At 37.5% G+C, this 17,993-nt stretch overlaps 2 protein-coding genes across 8 annotated transcripts in view; one reads left to right on the top strand and one right to left on the bottom strand.

Annotated features, from left to right (window-relative positions):
• Positions 1-2: 2 nt before the first annotated feature.
• ROMO1 (reactive oxygen species modulator 1) lies at positions 3-1,619 on the top strand. The gene is made up of 3 exons (XM_019458647.2): positions 3-123; positions 311-441; positions 1,427-1,619. The coding sequence occupies exons 2-3, from the start codon at positions 311-313 to the stop codon at positions 1,533-1,535; spliced, it is 240 nt and encodes a 79-aa protein (XP_019314192.1). The 5' UTR covers positions 3-123; the 3' UTR covers positions 1,536-1,619.
• Positions 1,620-3,646: 2,027 nt separating this feature from the next.
• Positions 3,647-17,993, bottom strand: part of RBM39 (RNA binding motif protein 39) — a 30,355-nt gene continuing 16,008 nt past the window's right edge. For 5 of the 7 annotated variants that reach the window (XM_019458642.2, XM_053890302.1, XM_053890301.1 and 2 more), the window contains 8 exons: positions 17,221-17,286; positions 14,529-14,733; positions 13,424-13,501; positions 9,701-9,751; positions 7,307-7,388; positions 5,314-5,419; positions 4,727-4,805; positions 3,647-4,634 (listed from right to left, as the gene is read on the bottom strand). In XM_019458642.2, coding sequence (XP_019314187.1) covers positions 4,534-4,634; positions 4,727-4,805; positions 5,314-5,419; positions 7,307-7,388; positions 9,701-9,751; positions 13,424-13,501; positions 14,529-14,733; positions 17,221-17,286 — 768 coding nt within the window. In that variant the 3' untranslated portion in view covers positions 3,647-4,533. The remainder of the gene's footprint in view (positions 4,635-4,726; positions 4,806-5,313; positions 5,420-7,306; positions 7,389-9,700; positions 9,752-13,423; positions 13,502-14,528; positions 14,734-17,220; positions 17,287-17,993) is intronic. The other 2 variants (XM_019458643.2, XM_019458641.2) reach the window with 1 other exon arrangement.

Here is a 17,993-nt window from a genome sequence, read left to right as displayed (position 1 = left end):
ACTCTGCTACACGCTCCCGGAAGTTCTGCCTCGCGCCCCGGAAGCAATTCCTCAGGCCGCGGGCGTGCTCCGCCTCGCGTTTGGTGTGAGACGTAGAACTGAGCGACCGAAGCCGCGAACGAGGTGAGGTGGGGGCACAGCGGCGCGGGGACCCGAACGCTAAGAGGGTGATGGAGTCGGGTTACGCGCTTATTTTCCTCCCTGGACTTCCCCGAACCCTTGGATCCGCTCCCCACCCCGCCTCCTCCAGCCCCCGCTCGACTCGGGCTGGCGGCTAGGCCCACACTCCCTTAACCCTCGAACCCCGCAGATGCCGGTGGCCGTGGGGCCCTACGGACAGTCCCAGCCGAGCTGCTTCGACCGCGTGAAGATGGGCTTTGTGATGGGCTGCGCAGTGGGCATGGCGGCTGGGGCGCTCTTCGGCACCTTTTCCTGTCTCAGGTGAGGGGCGAGGGCGGTGATCTCTGGGCGGAACTACCGGACCTTTTCGTCCCGCGCCACTTGGCCTGCAGCCTGGATAGAACCTACTTCATTTCAGTTACCTCGCTTTTAATGAGTGAGACTGATTTCCTGTCCACCTTCAGTCTGGATGGAAAGGTTGGAAGCCTTGGCGCTAGAGAATATGAGCTCTCACTCAAACTGAAAGTCTCTTTACTCCTTCTGTAACCTTAAGCAAATTGGAGTCTGGGTACCTAAGTGTAGAATGAGGTCAGTAACATCTACTTCATGGAGTTGTAAGGATCAAATCAGAGCACACTTCGCACAGAATGTAGCACATATTAAGTGCCCAATAAATGGTTGTTACTACTGTTGCTGCCGTTATTTCTAGTTCTGCATAGTGAAACTTATTGAGAGCAATTTTACTGTACTGGAAACAGGATATAGATACGAAGTAGATAAACTCTACACCCTGAATGTCATTTTCACATGTAATAGAGACTATTATTTCCATTTTTCCATATTGTAAATTACCATTTACTGAGCACTGTTCTAAATGTTGAATGTGTTATCAACAATCCTATGAACCTTTTGATCCCCATCTTACAGTTGACATAGCCTGTAAATTGCAGAGCTGGGACATAAACACGTCTGACCCCACATTCATTGCTTTAATGCCAGGAAACCATCAGAGGGTCAAATGTCTTTATATATACCAGAAAAAAACTAGTTTCTCTAGGTACTTTGCCTCAGCTGCCTCCCCCAAACTGAAGTCTGGTCATAATACTATTCCTCAGAAAAGCCCCAGAGACCAAGATGCATGCTTTTTTTGCTAGTCATTACCCATCTCAGGTGGAAAGAGATAACGTCCTGCCAGACTTCAAGAGGGCTTGATTTACTACTCAAGTAATTTGGGAAAGGGCAGTTAATGCCATTTCTTGTATTTTTTGTTCCCGGTTTGCCGCATCTTGGTTTCTTCTTCTCTTAGGATTGGAATGCGGGGCCGGGAGCTGATGGGCGGCATCGGGAAAACCATGATGCAGAGTGGAGGCACCTTTGGCACGTTCATGGCCATTGGGATGGGCATCCGATGTTAATCAGGGCAATGGTTGTCCACTACAGCTACTCCTTCCCATCAGTGCCAGCTCATGTACTATAATAAAAGAAATCTTTGAGTAGTCTGTTTTTTCTGCCTATATTCAGCTTAGAGCTTCTAAGGTGGGCCAATGAGTAGGTTGCATGTTTTTCAAATCCTGTTAATCCAAAATTACAAAAATTTTCCATACATGAACTGTCCATAGATTCTAGTAAACTCTTGTTATTCAGCCTCATAAGGTTGATGTTACTGTCACCATTTTAAAGGTTAAAAACTAAGTCCAGATTTCCTCAAGGTCACACTGCAAAAGGTAGTGTTAACCCAAGTCTCATTTCCAAAGCTATGTTCATTCAAAAATTGTCCTTCAGGGCACCTGGGTGGCTCAGTCTGAGTGTCCCGACTTCAGCTCATGATCTCACAGCTTGTGAGTTCGAGCCCCACGTTGGGCTCTGTGCTGACAGCTCAGAGCCTGGAGCCTGCTTCGGATTCTGTGTCTCCCTCTCTCTCTGCCCCTAACCCAGTTGCATTCTGTCTCGGTCTCTCAAAAATAAACCTTAAAAAAAAAAAAAAATTGCCCTTCAAGGTTTGACTTAAGAAAAGGATAAATCATCCATGGGGAAACAAACTCAAACTATCAGACATTTCTGTAGCTTAACAGCACAAAATTCACATAATTTCCTAACCAGCCATCTGTGAGGATATCAATTGTGTAACACTGACCCCCGCCCCCAACACTGGTAATTGGTTTCATAAAATAGGTTCCTTGTAATAAGGCCAAGTGTCCCTCACCTACTCCTGCCACACAACCCTTGACAAACTGTGCTTTAAAACCGCACTGCCCCTTGGGGCACCTGAGCGGCTCAGTCGGTTAAATGTCTTGATCTCAAGTTCAAATCCTGCATTGGGCTCAACTCTGAACATGGAACCTACTTTAAAAAAGAATCATTACCCCTCAACGAAAACGGTAAGGTTATGACAGACATAAATTATTTTGGGGAGTATTTGGGTGTCATAAGGACACTCCTGCAGCTGCAACCAAGACACTACACTAACCAGAGTAACTACAGCAGCTAGATTTCCCAGAGTGGGATGCTGTCTCAGGAATGGATTACCTGAAGGATCTCACTTGAATTCATTGGACTATTTTCTGTCCCTCACACTATTCCAATTACTTGTACATTTCCCTTAACATCGTTTACAACATCTCATTCTGCAGCAGTGGGCAAATTTTTGCCACCTCTATCACCTATGAGGTTAATTAAATGCCTAAGTTGGCCTAGCTCCCAGAAAGGAATGATAGAACAAACCTGATAGGACATGAATCTAGAATAGAAATTATGAAGATACTAGATTTCAAATGAACATTGACAGAAGTCTGCCCCAAGGAACACTGCTGCCTAGAGTTGAAAAATAATTGAATCTTGAAAATTTCCTTTGGGTTAAGTAACTGAAGCAATCAAGGGAAGAAATTCTAAGTATCCATCAAAAGGACTGGTAGAAAATCATACCTCCAAACTGATTACTTGGATATCCAACTAAACCTATTAAAACTTGGGCCTTAACACTAACGAATCAATATAGTAGAAAGAAATAAGCAGGTGAAGAAATTGGTACTGGAAAGTAATCATTCCATTTGGGGCAACAACTCAAAGGTTCAAGGTAGATAAACTTGAAACAGAGTTCAGAATATAATGGTGATAGCTCATTCCAAGCTCAAATTCCTTTATAAAGTAACAAATTCAGTTAAACTGGGAAATCACTTAAATCTGTTTGAACTTAACACCATTTTGTTCAGTGTTCAAATACAGAAACATTTCTCACAAAGACGCCCAGACACAAGAAAGAATTAAGACTACCCAGGTTTAAGGTGTGGGCAGATGTGGTTTTCTTGATGGAAAATCCCTAAAGTTTTGATGCATTACCCTAAGGAAGTACAGTGCTAAGATGGAGATATGGAGCAATGTAGAGACAACTTGAGGACAACAGTTTCCCCAGACTCTGCACACTAAGTATTTTCCCAAAGAAGCAAGTCTTCATTAACTACCAAAAGTCAAAGAAACTACTATGCTATTTTGAAGTTTCTATGACTTTAAAACATTTCAAAAATGAAGATTTCTTGTGGCCTTTTTAAGAGAATTTTATTTGAGTGGTTCTTACAAAGGTTGTTGCAATATGAAAGTCATTTGTTTGATAGAAATATCAAGCTGTCTTGTCAAACACACTGAAGTAACCCAAAAATATATTTCAGAGCTCACAGAGCTTAAAAAGAGCAAAGATTATATGCAACCAGACAAAACCTATTTCTGCATTTCCTATTTCTTGCTCAGACTGCTTTGCTTACCAGACTGCCACTAAACATTTTGAGGAAATGCAGGGATCATTTTGTTTGGAATCTTAAGACACACCAGAACACATAATATTTACAAAGAAACTTTTACAGATACATTAAATTGAAAAGATACCATCTGGAAATGTAATCTTGAAATCTCCTTTTCTTGCCAATTGATCATGATGCAAGATGAGATGTTAATCATACAGCCCTTTAGCTGTCTTGAATTCCCATACACTAAAAGTGTACTCCAGAAACCTCTGCCAAACCATTAGCCAAATATCAACATTAGTGAAACGTGAAATGTAACTGCTGTGTAAAAAGTTAGGCTTCTGAAACATTAAAAACATAATTACATCCCTGTCTGCCTTTTTACATTAAGCACATTTGTTCCCCCCTAGAGCTATTCCTATAGATCCTTAATGTAATTTTCTACATGTACATTTAAAAGGCAGAACAAGAGAACAGCTTTGTATACAGTGGGATTTGCTAGTTAGGGATAATGAGCACACTGCATTCCTGTTAACATTTTTATTTTTTCAAGGTAACAGGAATTGTATACAAATGACAGTAGACCCTTGCCTCTTTATTTTTATCTAAATAAAAGATAACTCAAGATGAATTCTCAAGAAAGAAAAAAAGCTATGTACATAAGGGACTATATCTTCCTTCATCGTCTACTTGGAACCAGTAGTTGCGTTGCTGTCATAGAATCAGGGAAGAGGTTGTGATAAGTTGGAAGAGGTACATATGCTGCTGTTATCATTTTACCTGTTGAAAGAAACAGATAGGGTTTAAGCATGTTCACTTAAATTACATCCTTCATCATAATAATCAAGCAGAAAAAAACACATCAAACTCACCAGCAAACCACCGGCCATGCAATGCATTGACAGCAGCGATGGCTGCAGCAATTGATGGGCACTTCACATACACATTGCCCTGAAAGACAACAAAAAAGGTTAAGGGCACGTAGGAAATAACATGAATTTGAATAGGTTTACTCAAATTGCCTGTAAAAATAACTGCTCTTCAAATAATTGTTTCATTAGCTAGTATGTACACCTAGAGTTGCGTTGAAATCATTTTAGCCTCCAAAAGACTTGTTCTACACTTTTTCTCTATCATTTCAAAGCAATTAAAGAATGAATCAAGAGGCCAGGATTTCATGGCAAGCTTTCAACACTAACCAGCAACACAGCTATAAAATGGCCTAGTCTACTCTTCAATTATTACAAACACACCCATATTTTGAAGGGTGTATATTTAGTATGTTAAAGTTTCTTTCAGAATTAAACAAAAACTTAAGACTGGGAATATGCCCCGAGTATATGTGAAGGCTAAGTCACAAAATATTAACAACATCTTATATTTATTAAGATCAAAATACCGGAGGCACTTAAAGGGCAGATTAAACTTCTTTCGCTCTAGGGAATAAAGAAAAAAATACCTGAGCTGAATTTTTGTCAACGTAAATATGAATAACTCCTCCATGTTTATTACATTCTTCAATCACATCATCCTTAATCTCTGTATCCCATCCAACTTCTTCTTCTCTGTAAGAAATTATTAAGCTCTATCAGACACCAACCTTGTAAAATGTTACATATGTAGGCTCACCTGTATAAAAATATTTGAAATATGAATTCTTTTATTTAAAAATCATTCATATTTAGCAGTGTAGTACACTGGAGAAAATAAAAACCAAGATATAAAGAACTGTTTGCAACAAAGCTTATGAATTTAACTCTATCTTTTACATTATTTATTGATATATATCAATTTATACTTATACCAAATATATACCAAAAATAGAATATACTTATACCAAATGTCTATAATCATTTCACAGATAAAGCTAAAATAAAGAATTTGATGTTACCAAAAGAACACAAGAATGAAGGGCTCCTTCTATGGTAAACCATGATTATAAACAATGCAAACAGCATGATACAAATTACTACTGTATAAAACAATGCTTCATAAAATAGGGTTATTAAATCAATTGAACAGGATATCCACATTTACCTTGGAGTGTATTATAAATGATTTATAAAACAAACAAGAGTTTGGACTGATAAATGAAATTCTAATCATTACCTAGGCATTAGGAAAGAGAAATTCCCTTTTTCTATTTCCCCGCCCCAAGATCAAGTCACATGCTCTACCAACTGAGCCACCAAGGCACCTCAGGAAAGAGAAATTCCTAATTTCCAGCCTGCACTTATCTTTAGGAAGAAAATTTTTGAAGATCCTCTTCTCCTATGTAAGATTAAAATTTCAAAACCAGTAACTGATAAAAGTAAACTAGCAATAGAAATAAACACAAATACACATATGAACAACCAAAAAAAAGTACAAACAGACCCATAAATACAGAGAACAAACAAGGTGATTGACAGAGGTGAGCAGGGTCCGGGGATGGGTGAAACAGATGAAGGGGAGTGGGAAGTACAGGTTTTCAGTTATGGAATAAGTCAACAGGGACGAAAAGTACAGGATAGGAAATATAGTCAACGGTACTGTAATAGAAGTGTATGTTGACAGATCTACACCTTTGGTGAACATAAGGTACAGAGCTGAAGAACTATCTTATGAGCCTGTAACTAATGTAACACATTATGTATAAACTACAATTAAAAAATAAACACTGATACAAAATATCATATAAAATTACTTAGATGTAATTGGAAAATAAAACCTACATACCTTTCAATTCAATTCCAATCTTACAAACACACCCAAAGGAATTAGTAATATAAAAGTTAGCATTAAAATACCCCAAAAGGATCAAAATCATTTTATTATTTCAACTATGAAACATACTGAAACATCATAAAAGTTAACTTAGGAAAACGGAATATTGGGGTGCCTTGGAGGCTCAGTTGGTTAAACATCTGACTCTTGGTTTTGGCTTAAGTCATGATCTTGGCACTTTATGATTTCGAGCCCCATGTCGGGCTCTGCGCCTACAGCCAGAAGCCTGCTTGGGATTCTCTTTCTCCTCTCTCTGCCCCTCTCCTGTGTACGCACTATTTGGTCTCTCAAAATAAAAACTTTTTTTAAAAGCTGAATACTAAACATTTCACAGTACAGCTGACCACCGAACAACAGTTTGAACTGCATGGGTCCACTTATACATGAATTTTTCTGAGAAAATACAATACAGTACTATAAATGTAGTTTCTCTTCCTTAGGCTTTTCTTTTCTCTAGCTTATTGTAAGAATGCACGATATAAGACTTATACAAAACATGTGTTATCAACTTTGGGTTACTATAAGGCTTTTAGTCAACATTAGGCTGTTAGTAAACTTTTGGCAGATTCAGAAGTTACACCTGGATTTCGACTGTGCGGGCAGTTATCAGTGCCTTCTAATCCTTGCAACTGTTGAGTTGTCAATTGTATATACCATTTTCAATTTGACCAAAGTATATTACTTACGTTTGAGGGTTAAACATGTTAGAGAGTTGAAAACACTGTGTTGCAAGAGGCTGGACAGAGGCAGCTGCAGCTAAAGCTGAAGCTAAAAAAAAAAAAACCAAAAAAACAAAAAAAAAAAAAAAAAAAAAAAAAAGAGAGAGAGAGAAATAAATTAGTTTCTTGGAAAATGCATGAGAATATCCCTAATGAATAAAACAAAACCAGGAAACGCCAACTTTGAAACTAGGATAGTCAGTCACTTCACTAATTTACTTAATAATACTATCAAAGTGTGGAACAGTACCCAATTTGAGTTGCCAGAATCGGGGGCAACCTAACATTTGAAATACCCAATCTTGAGTTGGAAAATTTTTTATTTTTAGAACGGAAACTTTACGTGTAATCAAAATCCGTTCACTTAGACAAATACCAATAGAAACCAATCCAGAAAGGTAAAGGATAATAAAACAGATTGATTCTGTAGAACTGCTGCTGGAGTTTATTCCCCAAGAAGCAGGGGATGATGAAAATGCAGCCTTTAAAATGCCAAATAAATCTATACCCTTTTGTATTCCTTAGGTTTCTGCCCATGATAATAGTTATATATTTTCTTTCAAATAAAACATTATAAAAGGATTGTTTAAAAATAAGATGCACAAAACAATCCAACCATTTAAAATCTAATATCCCAGAAATATAAACCCTATTACGAAATTAAATGAGGGTTTTAGTAGGCTCCATGCCCAATGTGGGGCTTAAACTCACAACCCTTAGCTCAAGGCCAGAGATCAAGAGTCGTACAACTTCACCAACTGAGCCACCCAGTCACCCCTCAAATGAGAATTTTTTAATGATTAGGTGTGTTATAGCACAGTAAACACTAAAAGTAGCATATTACCTATAATATTCACTATTAAAAATGAAAAACTACTGGACACTAATATCCAGGAAGAACATTTAAAACTCACACTGGTTTGAAGTTTCAAGTGAGCACTGTCAAGACAGGTGCCCCACTGCTTTTATGATATTCACAAACATTACCAGTAGCTGTTACAGAACTCACCGTAATCATTATATTTGACCAAATTTCATTCCAATATATAACAACAAACAAAGCTAAGGATAAAACAGCGCATTAGAAATTAGGGTAATTAAAACGAACAATCACCTGAGAAGTATGAGAAATTATTTCACTGAATAGAACTTAGGGCCATGCATGAAATGCATCATTAAAGATTATTATTTTTGATAATTACAAGTGCTCTTTGCTCCTTTATTACTTATTTTTCTTTCAAGAAGCTTCATATTAAAATAAATAAGCTAAAACAGCTTACAAATGTCAAACTCTATTCAGAAAAGTTACAGATGTAACCATGCTTATATGACAATGAAGATAGAAATGAGGCCCACTGTGTACCTGTACCATAAACAAATGGAAGTACTCTTGGAAATAAACACTAGGTCATTTATAAAACTGAAGAGTACTTTGTTTTCCATTTTCTCAAATGAAGTATATTATGAATACTGAAAAATATTTAGAAAATATATGATAGAAACATTCCAGCTCAATCTAGATGAATGCAAACACAATGAATTCAGCATAGAAATCTAATAGAAAAATTCACTAGTTCTACTTTTTAAAATCTGTAAACTCCTGAAACCAATATTGCACTGTATATTAAATAATATTTAAATTTAAAAATAGTAATAGAATCTGTTAAAAAAAAAAGGGTGAGTGCAAATGTCTCACTTGCTGGAAAAGAATTAAAATATACATTTAATTCCTATCAAGGAACATGGTAGACCTTTTTCCATAAAGAATCATTCTCCGAAATAACTCGTAAATACAACCTATTAAAGATGGATACCGATTTTGCTCAGAAGTGAAATGCTCTAACAAATAGCAGAGATTTACTTGGTAATCAAAACAAGAAAAAATACCCTACTTTAGAAATAATTTCAGCTCTTTGAAATATGCATGCAATTTAGTTCTGGGTAATTGTCTCATTGCTTGGCACTATTAATACAAATCATTAACATTAGAGTCCTTGACCTTATGTTAAGTTCAGACTCCTTAAAGATTTGTGTACTGAAACAATAAATTCTGTTTTCCAACTTTTAATTATACAAAACTATTAACAGGAACACAAAGATAAGCATATAAGGCTAAAAATAATTCTAAGCAGACTAAAGCAAAAAATACAGACATTTTCATTTTCTTTATCCATGGAATTGTAATGATTCGGATTAGCCCAACTGAAATACACATTAAACAGATGGGAATTTTATGTCATTCTCTAAAAACTGAATCCAAAATACAAAATGTAACAAATGATATATTAAATATAAACAAACAACTATGTCTGGCTACTACATTAACATCTATTTCAAAGACAAATAAAAAGCTCAACTCACCTTCAGTCTGTTGAGAAAGTCTTGTTTGCAAATCTATAACAAAAGAGAATTCTACAGCTCAGTGCAGGAACAATGAAGAGCCTCAACTAACAGGGTAAATGTCAGGAAAGTATTAATAAAAGAGGACTACAGTAGCAGGGTTTATCAAAATAAACTTATAGTAAAACCTGGCAGCCAAACCTCCTTCCCCATTCCTCATTGACAAGGCTTTGGGGCCTTTTTCTTTCCTCCTATGCTGGGAAACTTACTTATGCCTCTTTCTTCCTACTCCTACACTACTCTACCAAATCTCCAATGAATTCCACTATACTACTCTTCGTATGGGAATAATGGGAAATGGGGAAAGGGAAGCACACCAGTCAGAAAATACATGAAAACCCTGATCTTGAGAATTCAATTCCAAGTACTTGGGATATTTAGCCCAGAAGGTGACAGTTTAATTATGTCTGGTTTTCTGGCTTAGTCTGCAAACTTAATGAAGCAGGAATAAATTCTAACCAAGTTTACTATCATCTATGAAATACAAGACAAATTTAATCATCTAGTCACTATTAAAAATAAACAGAATGGGGATTTTTACCAGTGTATTTTCTCATATAATCATTAAATTCTCCATTGGAAGGCAAGTTATTAGAAAGCTGCTAGACAGTAAATCTAAATAATCTAAATAACAAAGAAAATGGCATTGTGTTGTAAAGCTATCTTGAAGCTTAAAAGTTTTAATACACAACATAAGAACTGTTCAGATACAGCAACCTAATTTTCATTAACATGTGATTCAATTGCAACACTTCATCTGGGTTTCTTGCTGAGTACAGAAAAACTTAAAAATGGACAAAAATGGGTGGGGGGGTTGGGTGGCTCGTTAAGCCCCCAATTAGGCTCTGAACTGGCAGCAGGGAGCCTGCTTGAAGGATTCTCTCTCTATGCCCCTCCCCACTCGCACTCTCTCTCAAAATAGGGGGAAAAATGGGCAAAAATGGGGGGGCCTAGCTGGCTCAATCAGTGGAGTGGGTGACTCTTGAACTCAGGGTTGAGTTTGTGGCCCACACTAGGTATAATGATTACTTGGAAGTAAAAATTTAAAAAGCTGGGGCGGGGGGGGGGTGGGGGGTGGGATGAGAAAGAATCTACAGCCCAAGTTATACTGGGATCTTAAAAATACCTGGGTCCTAGGTGCTCAAAATTGGGACCTCAAGGAGTTTAAGTATCTGGTTTATACTGAAGGAACTTGAAGACAGGACCATAGGAACAGTGTCCAACAAAACACACAATGTCTTTTTCCCCCCTAAAATGGGAAAAAATATGTAATCACAAATCCATGCTATGGGGTGCCTGGCTGCTCTGTCAGAAGACCATGTAACTCTTGATCTCTGGGACGTAAGTTCAAGGCCCACACTGGGTATAGATTACTTAAGTATTTGAAAAAGAGGGGAGCCTGGGTGGCTCAGTTGGTTGAGCATCCGACTTCAGCTCAGGTAATGATCTCCCAGTTCATGAGTCTGACCCTGCACAGGCCTTTGTGCTGACAGCTCAGAGCCTGGAGGCTCCTTAGGATTCTGTCTCTGCCTCTCTCTCAAAAATAAGCAAAGGTTAAAAGATAAATACATACATACACACACATACACAAAGAAGCCCATGCTATTTTAAGTGTATGTAAATCCCTATCAAAATGTCAAAAATCACTTTTAAGATCATTTGTGTTAGTCAGTTAGTAAACAAGGCATGGGTTTCATAAAGTTAAGGATTCCCATCTTAGAAACAACTAATTGTTAAACTTTCAAATAAGATCCTGGATAGAGTGCTGACTCACCCTTGGTTTCAAAGAGCAGTTCTAAAGAGCTTAGGGGAAAGGGCTTTAGACACATTAACACTCAGCAATTTATTTCATTTCAACAAGAAATGTGTAAGGTTTTAATGATGACTATCTGGAGAAAAATATACCAAGTTATGTAAACATTTACCTAAAACTTGAGTGTTAATTACTAATTTGGTAGCAATAGCATTTTATATGTAGTTAAAGACAGAATCAAACTTGATAATCATCTCAATCAACAAAAAGGGGGAGGGTAACAAATACAGCTAAGTGGCTTTTTTAACCAATCCATATGGACATTTATAGTTTTAATTAATCACAATCAGCCCACCTTAAAATAAATCGCACAGTAAGTGTGCTCATACTTCCATGTATCGAGAAATAATGGCAAAGAATAGCAATGATGTCTAACTTTTGAAAATCTTCAATTAGGTTGCAATATTATTTATGAAAAACATAGAATCAACATATTTGATACTGCATCCAGATTATTACATAAGAATGTTTAGAAATGAATCCTATGCATCAAATCCCGGAAGACAACGTATAAACCTTCACTAGCCTCTAATGAAACACTTAGAATATGGTGAACAATCAAGCATTTTCTAAATTAATAAAGAATGACCTGAACAATGAGAAGCAATATAAAAGTAGTTTTCAGATTAAATAGTAATTTTCAAACCATAGACTGGGTTACATTTCTAGAAGGGATGGGTTCTCCTTTAATGTCTCTGATTACACCAAGTGGCATGCTAGGCCTCTTTCATCACTCAAGAAATTTAAAGTCTAATACTTGTTTATAAAGTCTAAACAACTTAGTGATCCCTGAGGGAGTTAACCAGTGACTCAAAATACAGAAATGTGTTAATGGTTGTAATTTTTCTTCACATAAGGACAACGTTGGTAGGGTTTGATCAGAAATTTTATAGAGCACCTATCAGATTTCAAAATAAGTAACAATCTGGCAGGAGATACACAAAAGGCAGACTTTCTAAAGGTAGTTCAACTTGTGAACATCTACTAAACAGGAAAACACTGAAAAATCCCTTCTCTCTTAATACCAAGTATAATAGAAAAGCAAAAATAATCCTCTCCTTTAATTAATGATCTTTTGATTTAAACGGAAATCATGAATCAACTACATGGACTTTTAAGTGTATTTAGATGCAGTACTGTGGTCTTACTCTTACCTCTTACTTCACAGGGGAGATCAAAGGACCAATTCATAATACAAAGTGCTATACCTTCTTAGGATATAAATTTGTTCTTTTTAGATGCCCTAAGATAGCAAGGTCTTCCAACACTTCAAAATTAAATGCTATCCTAGCTCATGGATTTGGGTTAGCATCAAGGTTTATAAAAGCAAATCTGAGGTACTTAAGCCATAAAGAAAGAAAAAGAAGGTTTCATAACCTGAACTCTTTGTCACATAACTGTAATAAAACCACTCTTCTTTTCCTGCCCTCTTCGGAAGCTATTACCCTAACTCATTATCTCAAAATTGTATGTACTTTTTAAAGGAAAGCAGTTTTCTTTGCACTCTTGATACTGAAATTATTTTACATACAGCTTGATTTAAAGGCCTCTGACAGTTTTCTAAACTCAAACATTACAAAGAAACTTTTTTGAAACAATATAAACTTGCTGGTGTTCAAGAAAAGTCACATTTTAAAAAGTCTAATTTCTAGGCAATTTCAAACTAAAAATTGGTAGGTAAGGTACAAAAAAATGCCCTAACAGCCTGTTATGATTACTGAATAATTCTCTCCATTTCCTTGAAATTTATAGGCTAAAAGTACTTGATGAATTGAATTCTCAGTAAGTCCTTTTAAATGCAAAAATTTGGCAAATTTTCGAATTAGGTGAAAAAAACAATGATTTCAAATTAGAAAAGATTCAATTCCTACCTGCCACAGCACCAAATGCCAAAGAGCCACTCATTTGTAGAGCCTGCTGTGCTGCTGGTGGGATCTGCAAACCTGTACCTGTGTAAAAGAACAGATCTTGAAGTCCTTATGTTAAGGGAAGAAAAACAGTTTTCCAGGTGCTCACTACTACCAAAGTCACTTCACTAAAAGTATTTACAAGCAGGGGTAACTGGGTGGCTCAGTGGGTAAGTGACTGGATTCAATTCATGATCTCAAGGTTCTTGAGTTCAAGCCCTACATCTGGCTCCACACTGGCAGTGTGCAACCCTGCTTAGGATTCTTGCTCTCTCCTCTCTCTGTCCCTTCCCTGCTCATGCTTTTTTTGCTCCTTCAAAAGCAAAATTTGGAAGGGGTGGGGGGAAGCCTGGGTGGCTCAGTCGGTTAAGCGTCTAAGTTTGACTCAGGTCATGATCTCACAGCTTGGGAGTTCAAGCACTGCACTGGGCTCTGTGCTGACAGCTCAGGGCCTGGAGCCTGCCTGATTGTGTCTCCCTCTCTCTGTCTCAAAAATAAACCAACATTAAAAAATATTTTTAATTAAAAAAAAAAAAGCATTTACAAGAAAAACATAGTATGATAGCTGGCACTACATTTATTAAGTATGAGGATATGATAATCATACGAAAGCAAAAGGATGGGGCGCCTGGGTGGCTCAGATGGTTGAACATCTGACTTCGGTTAGGTCATATCTCACAGCTTATGGGTTTGGGCCCTGTGTTGAGCTCTGTGCTGATAGCTCAGAGCCTGGAGCCTGTTTCTGATTCTGTGTCTCCCTCTCTCTCTCTGCCCTTCCCCTATGTGTACTCTCTCTCTCTCAAAAAAAAAAAAAAAAAAAAAGCAGCAGCAAGCAAAAAAAATCATACAATGTATGCTATGGTTCTCAAAAGGCACCACCATAAAGTAGATTCCATTAGAACTTTTAAGGCAATAACTTCACCTATAAAACTATATACACCACTCAAGAATAGATAATAAGCTTGACTCCAAAATAAGAAAAATATTTTTTCACTTATCAGTCTGTGTGGGTTACCTTTTTCATTACTATCCCAACAATAAATCATTCACAACACTAGGAAAAACTTACCCTCTGCGAGTCTTGCCATTAATTGGAGACGACCAGTTGTTCCCAAGTCAATTCCAGTCCTTTCCAGTTCATCACTGTCCAAAAATGAGCTAGCACTGGAAGCATCAGTACGTTCAGTAACATGACCAACTTTCATTGGTCTCCCTGCTAGTTCAAATCCATTGAGTTGTTCCAGAGCCTTCTTGGCACATTCTGAATCGGAAAACTGTATAATTGAGAGGGGGATTAAAAAGTCCTGTATGTAAGTTCGCATATATACCAAAGGTAAAGAAATGCTTATTAAATCTAGTATATTTGATAATCACAGAACTGAATAGACAATAAAGCATAAATTTCTAACTTTAAGTAACATAATCTATATGATCAAACCACAAGCTCATGCGAATCAGTTTTGTTGATGTGATGGTTTCGACTCCAAGAAATTACCATGTAATGGCACCTATCCTTGGAAATAAGGAATCTTAGTAACAAAACGTGTGAAGTTATTTTTCAAACTTCAAATTTTAATGTGCCGAGATAAACACGGTGCTATCTTCTCTTTATAAAAAGAACTATTTAGAAAAATTAAAACATCACTCAAATGTTATTTTTAAAAAAAAATCCTGGGTCATTTTATTGCCAATAACATCATAAAAACTGTTAATTCCCAGGATGCAAACACAAACTGATTTGCACTCTGTATTTCACTTAATGGAAGAAAAATATACTCTCATGAATTCCATACCTTAATATTTTACCAGTATGTTGCAAAATAATTTTTTTTCTCTTTTATCAAGACAGGAAGAAATAATGGAGAGTCACAAAACAGAAAACATTTACCAATACACAGCACCATATAGAGTTACATAATCTAGCTTTGTACCAGATCTTAGTAAATAGCGTATGTGTAGTTGATAATTAAAAATTTTTTGAGGAGCACTTGGGTGGCTCAGTTGGTTAAGCATCAGACTTCAGCTCAGGTCAAGATGTCATGGCTTGAAGTTTGAGCCCTGCATTGGGCTGTGTGTGGACAGCTCAGAGCCTGGAGCTGCCTCAGACTCTGTGTCTCCCTCTCTCTCTCTCTGCCCACCACCCCACAACTGGCATTTGGTCTCTGTCTCAAATATAAACATTAAAAAAAATTGTTTTAATAATAACAGGCCTGCATGTTTTATCTGACATTTAGTAAGATTTCTATGAAAAACGTGCCTGGCCACTAACCAAATATTCAAGCACCAAACCTATCACATAAAAAAAATATTTTAGGGAACACATGATGAAATACTCAATTTAATAGAAGTGACACGTAAAATGTCTTGACCACACACAGAGGAAAATAACCACACTAATGTTATTAGAAGCAAAATAAAAAATTAGTTTAAAAAAAGTGACTTGGGGCGCCTGGGTGGCTCGGTCAGTTAAGCGTCCAACTTCGGCTCAGGTCATGATCTCACGGTCCGTGAGTTTGAGCCCCGAGTTGGGCTCTGTGCTGACAGCTCAGAGCCTGGAGCCTGTTTCAGATTCTGTGTTTCCCTCTCTCTCTGCCCCTCCCCTGTTCATGCTCTGTCTCAAAAATAAATAAACGTTAAAAAAAAAAATTTTTTTAAAGTGACTTAACAGCTATAATTTATAAATAACTTTTCTCCTTTCACTAATACATATTGAGAAAGATAAAATCCCAATTACCAATAAAACTTTATCACTAAAAAACATTTAAATTTTACTGAAATTTGAACACAATACAATTATAATTTCTTGATTAGAATTCAGACCTATTTGTATTTTAAAAATTTTTTTCAGGGTGCCTGGGTGGCTCAGTCAGTTAAGCATCCAACCTCAGCTCCGGTCTTGATCTCACTCACAGTCCATGTGTTTGAGCCCTGCATCAGGCTTTGTGCCTCCCTCTCTCTGCCCCTCCCCTGTGCTCAAGCTCTGTCTGTCTCTCTTTCAAAAACAAATAAGCCTTGGGGCGCCTGGGTGGCGCAGTCGGTTAAGCGTCCGACTTCAGCCAGGTCACGATCTCGCGGTCCGTGAGTTCGAGCCCCGCGTCGGGCTCTGGGCTGATGGCTCAGAGCCTGGAGCCTGTTTCCGATTCTGTGTCTCCCTCTCTCTCTGCCCCTCCCCCGTTCATGCTCTGTCTCTCTCTGTCCCAAAAATAAATTAAAAAAAAAAAAAAAAAAAAAAAAAAAAACAAATAAGCCTTAAAAAAACTTTTTCTTTCTTTCTTTCTTTTTTTGCAATAGCAGCTATGGTGCCAATTCACATTTGCTCTAGAAATAGTTTCCAGAACCTCCTGAAGATATATGATGATGTAATTGAATTACATTGGGAAATACAGAGAGAATTTACTTTTAAAGGGGCCCCTCCATTCAATTATCCCAAGTGCCACATCAAAACTCTATTCTCATCAGGGAATGGGCTATGCTGGTTAACCACAAACCCTTATAATAAAACAATTCTGACCATGGTTTTGAGGTGATGACACACAAAAAGAATTTTAAGTAAAACAGAATTTCAAGAGACTTTTCATTCAACTCACAAAAACACGTAATAAAACGTACTAAGAAACTGAAGAACTCATAATGGAATCATAGACTTCAATGACACAGAGATTTAGCTATGGAAATTGGAAATTAATGACCACATACAGAATAGGAAACTGGCTAAACATCAACATTTGGTAAACATGATGTTAATCATGGTAATTGCTTACCGTAATAAAACCATATCCCTTAGATCGACCTGTTTCACTATCCATCATGAGTTGGATACTTTCAATCTAAAAATGAAAATCATGATTATTATTGAAGCAAAAAGGAGGAAACAAAAGCATTTTATTCCTTGAAACATGATTTTTTAAAAAAATCTCATCCGGGGCGCCTGGGTGGCTCAGTCGGTTAAGTGTCTGACTTCCGCTCATATCATGATCTCGCAGTTTGTGGGTTAAGAGTCCCGCGTCAGGCTTTATGCTGACAGCGCAGAGCCGGGAGCCCATTTAGGATTCTGTGTCTCCCTCTCTGCCCCTCCCACACTCACGCTCTGTCTCTACTTCAAAACTAAACAAACGTTAAAAAAAATTCCTCTTTAATAAAAAAAAACTCATCCAGGGGCGCCTGGATGGCTCATTCAGTTAATCATCCGACTCTTGGTTTCAGCTCAGATTATGACCTTACAATTTCATGAGTTTGAGCCCATCAGGCTCTGCACTACTAGTGGAGAGCCTGCTCTGAGACTCACTCTCTCCTTCTCCTTTTCTGTCCCTCCCTCCCTCACTCTCTCAAATTAAATAAACTTAAAAAAAAAAAAAGTCATCCCCACCCCCGAACTGAGGGGCTCCTGGGTGGCTCAGTCTGTTGAACAACTATTGATTTTGCCTTAGGCCGTCATCCCAGGTCAAGGGATTGAGCCCTGTGTCAGGCTCAAAGCTGGGTGCGAAGCCTGCTTAAGATTTTCTCTCTCTCCCTGTTCTGTTTGTGCGCTCTCAGA

The sequence above is a fragment of the Panthera pardus genome, unplaced genomic scaffold, assembly GCF_024362965.1.
Source record: "Panthera pardus isolate Hobbes unplaced genomic scaffold, ASM2436296v1 HiC_scaffold_25, whole genome shotgun sequence".
Taxonomy (NCBI): Eukaryota; Metazoa; Chordata; class Mammalia; order Carnivora; family Felidae; genus Panthera; species Panthera pardus.
The sequence above is the reverse complement of the archived record's forward strand: the minus strand, read 5'-3'. Positions and strand labels throughout refer to the sequence as shown.